An 11,221-nucleotide genomic window follows, 5' to 3' on the forward strand; every position below is an offset into this window, starting at 1 on the left:
ACTCACCAATGCAGAACATATTCTTTTTAAATTTTTATTGTGCTTTAAATGAAAGTTTACAAATCAAGTCAGTCTCTTACACAAAAACTTATATACACCTTAGTCTATACTCCTAGTTGCTCTCTCCCTAATGAGACAGCACACTCCTTCTCTTCACCGTGTATTTCTTGGTCCATTCAGCCAGCTTCTGTCCTCCTCGGCCTTCACATCTCCCCTCCAGACAGGAGCTGCCCACATAGTCTCATGTGTCTACTTGATCCAAGAGGCTCACTCCTCACCAGTATCATTTTCTATCTTATAGTCCTGTCCAATCCCTGTCTGAAGAGTTGGCTTTGGGAATGGTTCCTGTCTTGGGCTAACAGAACGTCTGGGGACCTTGACCTCTGGGGTCCTTCTAGTCTCAGTCAGACCGTTAAGACTGGTCTTTTTATGAGAATTTGAGGTCTGCATCCCACTGTTCTCCTGCTTCTTAAGGGATTCTCTGTTGTGTTCCCTGTCAGGGCAGTCATCGGTTGTAGCTGGGCACCATCTAGTTCTTCTGGTCTCAGGCTGATGTAGTCTCCGGCTTATGTGGCTCTTTCTGTCTCTTGGTCAAGTCCACATTCTTTATATACCTAGTCTACACTAGTTTACTGGGGGAAGAAAGGGCCTGGCAATCTGCTTCCAAATACTAGCCATTGAAAACTCTGTGGAGGATAGTTCTACTCTGAGGCCACTGTGAGTCGGAATTGGCTCAACAACAACTGGTGTAGGCTACTGAGTGGGAAAGAAATTGATTTTCTAAGAGTAAATGTTGCCTAATAAACAGATTCACTATTTGTGCTCCAGTTTTCTTCTGAGCTTTTCTGAGATAGGTAATGTCTTGGGAGACATATTCAAGGGTTTAACATTTGTAAAATAAAATAAATCAGGTACTTCTGAAAAACAGTTTCAGTATTTTGGTGAAATTTTGGGACCCCACATGTGGGTTTGGTGCACACCTGACCAGCTTTCAGGTGGTCACCTAACCTGGAGCCACTCTCTTCTCCTCTGCACAGCTGCACCAGGAGGCCAGAGCCGCCCTGACGCGGGCTTCCTCATCTGTCCAGGCTGCCACAGTGACCGTCATGGGAGCCAGGACACTGCTGGCTGACCTGGAAGGTATGAGTGCCTTCCGAGCCACGGGTTCTGTGGCCCACAGGTATTCATGACAGCTACCTAGAGTCTCAACTTAGCCAGGGCAGGCTTGGTTGCCAGGGACAGAAGTCCATTCCCTCCACCTCTCAGGACTTCTGCCATGTCTGCTCATCTCTCCTGGCCTCACATACCACCACTCACTTGAGGACTTGCCCATGTGGCCATTCCCTCCAAAACCCAGTGTCATCAGACCACAGTTCAGAGTCCCTCAGGACGTGATGTGAAGAGGATCTGATGCTGTCAGCTGTCCACCCCCGGTCTGGTCCACTCTGGCCAGGGTCAGGTTACCTGGTACAAATATGGCTGCCCTGGTCCAATCTCCAATTGGGGCTGAGAGGAGGGAAAGGGAGATTCTCTTTAACAGGGGGTATGGACTGATGCCAGTCAAGGTTTACTTTGAGCTTTGGGAAAATGAGGTCAAATGTCCCCATTTAACAGATAAGTAGGCTAAGGAAAGGAATTAATGTACATCCCTGGGTCATACCTGAGCCAGGAGTAGACACCAGCAGTATTACATTTCTCAGCCTCAGTGTGCCCCTGTGTAATGGGCTTCTGAGAAGCTTTCTTTGCTTCAGAGAGAAGTCCACCCCCTTTATCTGTGGCTCTGTACCAAAGCACTGGGTAAGGCAGGAATGCACCCTGAGCCCCAGATGAAGTCTCTGTCATCTTCTTGGATCAACAGTTTCCCCCTACCCTCTATTCCCCGCCCATCAGTGACATAGATCCAGCCAAGGACCCAGGGCTTCCAGTGCAGAAGGTGAGCTGGTCAGTGCCTCCTAGTCACCAGTTTCCTCGGTGAATTGAAGTCCTAGTCACCCACTGGTGTGGGGCTTCTGATGGGAAAGGTGTGGACATGCTTTTACATCTCTAGAGTGGTCTAGAAAAATGAGATATGTAGTGGCAAATGTCAGAATTTTAGAACATTAGAGTTATTTAATTAGCTATTAGTTGCCATCAAGTTGATTCTAACTCACAGCGACCCTATGTATGCGGAGTAGAACTGCTCCATAGAGTTTTCAAGGCTGTGATCTTTATAGAAGTGGATTACCAGGCCTGTCCCCCGAGTCGCCACTGGGTGGATTCAAACCACCAACCTTTCATCCAGTAGCTGAGCGCTTAACAATTTGCACCAAGGAGTCCTGGTGATGCAATGGTTATGCCCTTGGCTGTTAACCGAAAGGCTGGCAATTTGAACCCAACCTTTGGGAGAAAGACCTGGTGATCTGCTTCTGTAGAGATCACAGCCTAGGAAACCCTACGGGGCAGTTCTGCTGTGTCACATGGGGTCGCTGTGAGTTGAAAATCAACTCGATGGCACACAACAACATTAGAATTATAAGGGTTCTTAAAGTCGCCTTCTATAACCCCACACCAGGCATGGAGCTCACTGCCCTCGGTTTGCCTGCCTCTGGTGACAGAGTATTAGCTGTCTCACACAATATCACCTTTTCATCGTTGGATGGCTCTAAGAATGAGAAAGCTCTTACATGTTCTGAACAGAAAGTTGCCTACCTGGTGCGGTGCAGTAATCCACACAAGGACCAACCTTGATCCTCTAACCACAGCCTCCTTTTTCCATTCCCACTCCATTTCAGAGACACCTTCTCGTACCACCAGTTGGCATGTGCTCGGTTCTTGTTCAGGATAAAAGGAACCTAGAGGTGCCTTTCCCAGGCTATGGCCTGGAGTCCCCTAGCCATTGGTATGCTCTGCCAAGAGAGAGTTTGTGTTCCAGGAAATTTAGGAAATGCTGCATGCTGTAGCGCCCTCTGGAGACCTCATAGTGCACGCTTTAGAATATTAAAGGCTCTGAGAAGTCCTGTTATAAAGAAACCTGGTTCACTTTATTTAAACTTAACTGACATTTCTCCCTAATATTTATTAACACTTTGAGAATTAGTGTTCCACAGAATGTACTTTAAGAAACACAAATTTGTTGTACAAAAATCAAATTAGATCTAATTTTTGAATTATCTTCGTAGATCACTTATTATGTCCCTAAAAATTAGAAGGCTTGATTATTTTTAAAATTTGATTTTGTCTACTATACTCAGTATTCTTTATGATAAATTTCCCTTAGAATTTACTGAAAGAAAAAAAATCCTTGTTTCTTTACACAGAGGAAAATGACTTCTTATTAGACAATAAAACCTATGTGAATTGTAGAATTTCCATTTTTGTCTTGGCTGCTAGGAAGCTCAGAGGTAAATAGTGTATTTGGTTCCTGCAATGTCATATCCTAAGTTTCTGGTACTTCTCACTTCTCCTCTTCCCTTCCCCATCCTCCCAATTATATATGACTGTTATTTTTTTTAATGATTCAATTACTGATTTATCTGTCACTGTAAGCTGCCTTAAAGCCTTTTTTTTTTAGAAATAGGTAGTATATAAAAATAAAGAACTGGATGGATTAATACTGTGGCTCCCCACTCCTGCCACCAGCTCAGGCATTGGCCATCATAAAATTTCATGACTTTAATAAGTATTATAATAAAATACAAATCTTTAAATACATTGAGCATGATATCTCACTGTTTCTTGGATTAGCCTGAGAAGTTTACACACAGATCTCATGCATCTTGAATCACATTGTCTGAGGGTCTGGGGTTGGTCAGGCATCTGCAGTGACCATCCGGCAGGCCCTTAAGATGTGATCCCAGCTCTCCTGACATAGCCTCTGCTGGATTTGCAGAAATGAAGCTGCAGTTTCCTCAGCCCAAGGACCAGGCCACACTGAGGAGGAAGGCAGGCATCATCCAGGACCGGCTCCTTTCAGACACGAAGAAGAAGACCAAGCAGGTGGAGAGGATGCTGGGAAATGTGGCATCTGTCTCCTCTACTGCCAAGAAGAAGGGCAGAGAAGCAGAGCTGCTGGCTAAGGACAGTGCTAAGGTCAGGGTTGCAGACATGGTGGCAGCAGCTTTCCTACCCCTTGGCCTGTGGGAGGACTGTCATATAACAGCTACCCTTTTGTAGGACAAACATTGCCCCTGCAGATCTGCCCCCTTTCTTGTGTCTGATGCAGGATGTTGTTCTTGTTAGGTACCATTGAGTTGGTTCTGACTCATAGTGACCCCATGTACAACAGAACAAAAAGCTGCCTGATCCTGAGCCAACCTCACAGTTGTTGCTATGTTTGAGCCCATTGTTGCAGCCACTGTGTCCATATGTCTTGCTGAGGGTCTTCTTCTCTTTCGTTGACCCTCTACTCTACCAAGCATGATGTCCTTTTCCAGGAACTGGTCCCTTCTGTTAATATGTCCAAAGTACATGAGACGAAGTCTCACCATCCTCACATCTAAGGAGCATTCTGGCTGTACTTCTTCCAAGACAGACTTGTTTGTTCTTCTTGCAGTCCATGGTATAGTCAATATTCTTTGCCAACACCATAATTCAAAGGTATCAATTCTTCTTCAGTCTTCCTTATTCCACACTTACAAGTTTTCAGGGATCCCAGGCTCTGAGCTTAGGGGCTTCACATGGGTGATCTTGTTGATTCCTCATGAAATATGTTGTTGCTGTGCCCATGTTACAGTCAAGGACATTGAGGCCCAGAACATTCAGTAAATTAAATCACCTGATCAGGACTCACACCAGAATGTTTGACTTGACTGCCTAAACTTCTAGGCTTTTCATTTTTAAAAACCCAGTGCTGTCAAATCGATTCCGACTCATAGCGACCCTATAGGACAGAGTAGAGCTGTCCCATAGAGTTTCTTTCATTTTTAATTAGGGCCAAATTCTGATGATGTGTGTCTCCTGGTGCTGTCACTGACTTTGTTGCTCAGGCCCTAAGTAAACTTCCTTCATGGTTGTCTAGAGGAAGTGCTGAATTCGAAGTATGAATACTGAGGACTGATATCTGCTCCTGCCACTTCGGCCTTGGCTAGCCCCTACTCTTTTCTGTGCTTCTGTTTCCCCATCCTTAAAATAGTTGGAATTTCTCCTCTGGGGACACATGAGTAGATCCAGCAATTTACACAGCACCTGGCACCTAGTGAGCATCCAGTGTGTATGTGTTGAATGCATGAATTAATGATCTGGTGCACAAAGCAGATGCCTGCTTGGCATTATTGCCACAAGAGCACTCTACCCCCCGAGGTAGAGGACTTACTCAACTCGCCTTCTCTCCCTGCCACTACCACCCACCCCATAGCTTGCCAAGGCTTTGCTGAGGAAAGGGAAACAGGAGCGGCGTCGTGCCAGCCGGCTGACCAGCCAGACAAAGGCAACGCTCTGCCAGGCCTCCCAGCAGGCGCTGGCCTCTGGAGCGCGCCGACAGGAGCTTGAGGAAGCTGAGTGGGTATGTTTGCCAAGGCCCCCCACCCTATTTCCCCCTACCCCACAGCCAGGAGGGGACCACTCATCTGTTCCTCCCTCTCCCCGGAAGGTGGGTGCCGGGCTGAGCGAGCTGGCGTGGCAGATCCGGGAGTCGCGCATATCCCTGGAAATGGACATGAAGGCTTTGTCGGAGCTACTTGCCAGGCTGGGTAAGGAGACTCCGAGGCTGGGTCCAGAACCCCTGGGCCCCTGGGACACCCCTGGGAGCTTTCTGCAAGGCACCCAGTCCTGGGGAAGATTTCTTCCTTGTCATCTCCATGGCTTCCGCCATTCCCATTCTGTGGTCAATCACAAGCATTCGTAGCTGCCCCAGGTACCCTACACGACGCAGGGTGAGTATCCAGAAGTGAATTCACTTTGAATAATTCTCTGTGTCTCCAGAGGCTTTTGCCTGGTGGGGGAGAGATGCACAGAAAACCACCACATACAAGTACAGAGCTATGTGCCCAATGAGCAGGTCAATACTCCGTGAGGAAGGGCCTGAGAAAAAGAGAGAGAACGTCAATTAAGCTAGTGTGGCATCAACAATCAAGTGCTGGCTTTGGAATCAGACAAACTAGGATTCAAGGCTGGCTCTGTTCTTCCTGCCCATGAGATCTTGGGCAAGTCACTCCACCCCTCTGAGCCTCGCTTCCCCTATCTGTAAAGTGGGAGTAACAATAGAATGATTTAGAAAGTGCAATCACAGTGCTTAGTATGTGATGAGAAACTCAGTAAATAGCAATTCTGATGGAGGAGGTAGAACTGGAGATTGACTTTCACAAGGAGACATTTCAGAAGAAGGGGACAGCACCTGCCAAGGTGTTTAGGCTCTGGAGGCACTGGTGTGTGGGACGGGGTGGAAGGGGGCGATAGTCAGAGGAGTTGGGCTGAAGTGAATAGCATACACATTTAGTTTTTATTATTACTAATAAGAGGAAGAATCTCTGTGTTCTGCATTCTGTCTGGACACCAGGCCTACACTAAGCTATTATTCACACACATGATCTTATAGAATTCTCATAAGAACCTTTTCAGGTGAGGACTGTTATTCTCTTGCTCGTTTTACAGAAAGCACAGCATTACTAGGCTCACACAGCCAGTGAGTCACTGCCATGAGTCAGAGTGCGTGCTCGTGGCCATTAGACTGCCCCTAACTCAAGAACTTGGCACATGTTCTACCCTGGCAGTTGTTGTTGTCACTCGTTATTAATTCATTCACTCAGCAAACTCTGGGCCTGCATTGTGCTTAACCTGGAGATGTGGGAGTGAACCACACACACCTGGCCCCTCCCCCTGGGAACCTTGGTCTGGGCAGGTAGAGCACTGACTGTAATGTGAAACCAAAATAAAAAAAACCCATTGCTGTCAAGTTGATTCCGACTCATAGCGACCTTATAGGGCAGAGTAGAACTGCCCCATAGGGTTTTCAAGGAGTGCCTGGTGGATATGAACTGCATGAGTTCGGAATCGACTCAACGGCACTGGTTTTTTTTTTTTACCTTTTGGTTAGCAGCTGTGTTACTTAACCACTACACCACGCAGGCGCACCATGGTTGCTAACCAAAAGGTCAGCAGTTCAAATCCACCAGGCACTCCTTGGAAGCCCTATGGGGCAGTTCTACTCTGCTCTATTGGGTCACTATGAGTTGGAATTGACTTGACAGCAACAGGTTTTCATAATTTGATTGTATTCTGAAACTCCTCAAAGGTCGGGCCGTTTAGACTTCCCTGCGGGTGGTGAGACCCCTCAAGGTCTTTGCTGGGAGCAGGACTTGCCCAGGTGCAGCAGGTCCTCAGCATCTCTCTGCCTCTCTTTCTTTTTTAAAATCTTAAACAACACATGTTTACTATCTCACAGTTTCTGCAGGTCAGAAGTGTGGGTGTGGATTAGCTGGGTACTTTGCTCAGGGGCTCACAAGGCTGTAGTCCAGGTGTTGGTCGGGGCTGTGATCTCATCAGAGGCTTGACTGGGGAAAATGCTGCTTCCAAGCTCCTTTGGGTCGTTGGAAGAATTCATTGCCTTGTGGTTGTAACAGCTGAGTCCTTGAGTTCTTGCTGGTTCTCAGCTGAGGCTTCCCTCAGCTCCTAGAGGCCACCTGCACTCCTTGCCATGTGGCCCTCACTACATGACAATTTCTCAAAGCCAGCAAGGGAGTCTCTAATATAACCTTATCAAGGGAGTGATGTTCCATCATTTCCCTCATATTCTATTGGTTAATAGCAAGTCACAGGTTCCACCCGTACTTAAAGGGAGGGGATTGTACAAGGGGGGGGGGGGTCACCTTAGGTGTGTCCACCACAAATAGGCATAAAAAAAACAGTTGCCCTCTAGTTGACTCCGACTCATGATGACTCCATGTGTGTCAGAGTAAAGCTGGGCTCCATAGGGTTATTTTGTTTTTATTTTACTTTTGATGAAAATACACACAGCAAAACCTGCTCCCATTCCACAGTTTCTAGATGCAATGATCAGTGACATGGGTTACATTCCTCACATTGTGTCAAAATTCTCGTTATTTCTGTTCTAGTTGTTTCACTCGTATTTATTTTATTTCCCTGCCTCCCAGCCTTCTCAGGTATGCTTTAAAATAGCTTTTGACCCTTTGGTAAATTATATAGATAATTTTTTTTTTTAAATGCAATACTCAAGGGTGACAATCTTTACTCTTCAGGCTGTTTCTTAGTTTAAAGGTGACTTCAGAGAATGGTTTCAGCGTCCTCTCTGCCTCTTCCTGCCCCTTGGCTCGGCTCTGACCTGCCTTCTAACTGGCCTTCAATGCCTAGGAAATTCAGGACCTTGGGGAGCACTGAGGTCCAGGCAAATCCCCTGGGGTTAGAAGCTTGGGACTCCCCCTCCCCCATTGTGGCTGAGCTATCTTTCTGCTGAATGTCACACTTCGTGACAAGGTAACAAAGACCAGAGGGGGGAGGCAGCTGGTGGATTCCATGCCTCTACTCCCACCACCACCACCACTCTTAGTCACCATCATGTCAACTCCCACCCACCATGGCCTCTGCTCCCAGTCACCATCACCTCTGCCCCTAGTCACTATCATCTCCACTCCCCACCACCATCACCTTCACCCCCACACACCATCACCTCCATTCCCACCCACCATTACCCCCACTCCCAGTCACCATCACCTCTGTTCCCACCTACCATCACTTCAATTTCCTCTCTGCCTCTTCCTGCCCTCTGGCTTGGCTCTGGCCTGCCTTCTAACTGGCCTTCAATGCCCAGGAAATTCAGGGCCTTGGGGAGCACTGAGGTACAGGAAAATCCATTATTGCCACCACCAACTTCCAGTATGAATTATGGAGGGCCCCTATGAAGCACCTGCCTACCTCCTTGTTTTACACTTGGGGAGGCTCAGATAAGTCCTTAACCCCAAGAGATGGTACTAATACCTGCAGGGCCAGGACCAGAACCCTGCTGCCTGGCTGCCAGGCCTACAGTCTTTCCTGCCCTATCTGCTGCCCAGCCATCATTCTGAAGCCAACTTCCCTGGGGCAGAGACCCTTCTGTCCAGCCTGGTATCCTCCTACATCCCAGCGCTCAGGCCATGCCTGTAAATGTGGCTCTTGGTGAATTGACACAGCATGCTTGAGCCAGCAGAAATCATGGGGACCTCTCACACATACCACTTTATGCATAAGGAAACTGGGGCTCACTGAGGACCCACCCAAGGCTGCCATTTTTAACAATAATAGTAATGATACAGCAAAAATTAACAGTGGCCCAGTGCCACCCGGGGCAACATTGCCGAGTCTGCATATGAGCCTGGACAAATGCCCAGACCCGGTCCTCTCCACCCTCACCACACTGCCCTCTTGGTCCCTGCTTTCTCTGGCAGGCCTCGGCAGTCAGAATTCTGGAAGGTTCGAGCTGGGAAGTCTCAGGGCTAAATGGGCTCCTGGAGCCCACAAGGGGGCTGGCCCATCCTAAGACTACCCTTTGCTCCTCTGCAGGGTCATTGGACACCCACCGAGCCCCAGCCCAGGCCCTGAATGAGACCCAGCAAGCCCTGGAGCACCTGAGGCTTCAGCTGGGCTCACTAGGGGCCCTGCAGGGGAAACTGAGGCTTTTGGAGCAGGAGTCTGAGCAGCAGGAGCTGCAGATCCAGGACTTTGAAAGTGACCTTGCTGAGATCCGTGCTGACAAGCAGAACTTGGAAGCCATCCTGCACAGCCTGCCTGAGGGCTGTGCCAGCTGGCAGTGAGGGCCACCCAAACCTCAGTGCATACTTCCTCACCTGTCCCCCTTGTGTACGCGGCCCAGGGCATGCACACACACCCCACAGGTGTACCCATACAGGCACACTTACCAGAGCCTGCTGCTGCCTCCCCTCCCGTGTGAATACTCACATGCCCTCCAAGTCTGTCCCATAGCACTGTCCTGCCAGCAGAGTATGAGCATACCAGAGTGAGTGTGCACACATGCTTCACTAGGCATCCACAGCGCGCGCCCTCACCCAGTGTCAATAATAGGTACACACCCGCACGTGTACCTGTTGTGCATGCATGCCTATGTGTATGATGCACAGGTGTCAAAGCCCATCCATGCATACGCACACGTTACAGTCAATCCACAGGTATTTATTGGGAGCCAGCTCTGTGCTACACACCCTCTGGATGCTGGGTGAGTTTTTATATTAAATACTCTGTGGCTCTAATGTACCCATTCTTATTCCAGAAAGCAAGGACACATGCAGGCTTGGCACCTGGGAAGCTGCGGGACAGCATGCACAGAGATCTGGGATGCGTTCAGCAAGAGCCAGAGCCCCCAGTCTCAGAGTGACCCTGTCTGTCCTGCTGTAGCTCCCCCCCCCACCCACACACACAGCCATCACCCACCACGCGTACCCAGCAGCCCTCCACAGCCAAGCGACCAGACAGGCCAAGGAATGTAATGTGGTACAGGCTGCTAGGTCGGCCAGGGGCAAGGCCCACCCCTGGCAGGGGTGCCATTGGCTTCATCAGCTGCCTCACTCTCAGGACCCTGGGACTGGACCAGGCTCACCAAAGAAATTGCCCTGCCCTGGGCCTTTCAGCCTGTGGCCTGTCCAAAGAGTGGAGACTACAGGGGCCTGAGGGGCTCAGATAGGTTACCAAGACCACCCCTTTGTGACCCCACTGACTCTGGTTGGCCTTTGAATGCCACTTCCTCAACAACCTGCTGCCAGGGAGGCTGCCAGGGGTGGGGAGTCCTGGCTGATGTTCCAGGTTGTCCTGCCTGGGGAATCCTCCAGTGGCCAGCCCTGTGCCCGCCTCTGCCCAGGAGTCTCAGCATTTCCTCCTGGCGCTTCCTCCTTCCCCTTTCCTGGGCCATCTGCCAACAGAACCAGGCTGCTGGGTCTTGGTGCTGGGACCCCACTTCCACAGCTCCTCCTACCTGAGTCACAAGTGTACCCCATTCCCCAAAGTGCACCTGGGGCTAGAGGGGACAGGTGACAGTGTGGAGTTCTTCTGTTTAATGGAAATAAAGGCCCTCTTTGCTGAGCTGGGTGTGTCTTTGATCCTCCCATGCTGGTTGAGGTCCTTGCTGTGGGTACAGACGCGCCACCCTGGATGCAGACTTACACCCCACCCACACAGAGCCTGGGGCAGGGTGCACACACGAGCACACCTGAGTGTGAGCACACACCCAGTGCCCAGGGAGTACTTGGAGGATGTCCCAGTGTCTCTTCTGTTCACGGGCTTTGCCAGCAACTCTTCCCACTGG

The 11,221-nt window shown here is 49.3% G+C and overlaps 1 protein-coding gene across 3 annotated transcripts in view; it reads left to right on the plus strand.

Moving 5' to 3' along the window:
* LAMC3 (laminin subunit gamma 3) overlaps positions 1-10,992 on the plus strand; it is an 80,890-nt gene extending 69,898 nt beyond the window's left edge. For 2 of the 3 annotated variants that reach the window (XM_049896162.1, XM_049896164.1), the window contains 5 exons: positions 1,038-1,140; positions 3,869-4,068; positions 5,333-5,479; positions 5,567-5,666; positions 9,469-10,286. In XM_049896162.1, the coding sequence (XP_049752119.1) occupies positions 1,038-1,140; positions 3,869-4,068; positions 5,333-5,479; positions 5,567-5,666; positions 9,469-9,719 (801 nt within the window). In that variant the 3' untranslated portion in view covers positions 9,720-10,286. Of the gene's footprint in view, positions 1-1,037; positions 1,141-3,868; positions 4,069-5,332; positions 5,480-5,566; positions 5,667-9,468 lie in introns of all 3 variants that reach the window. The other variant, XM_049896163.1, reaches the window with a different exon arrangement.
* The last annotated feature ends 229 nt before the right edge of the window (positions 10,993-11,221 follow it).

The sequence above is a fragment of the Elephas maximus genome, chromosome 9 (genome assembly GCF_024166365.1).
Source record: "Elephas maximus indicus isolate mEleMax1 chromosome 9, mEleMax1 primary haplotype, whole genome shotgun sequence".
Lineage (NCBI taxonomy): Eukaryota > Metazoa > Chordata > Mammalia > Proboscidea > Elephantidae > Elephas > Elephas maximus.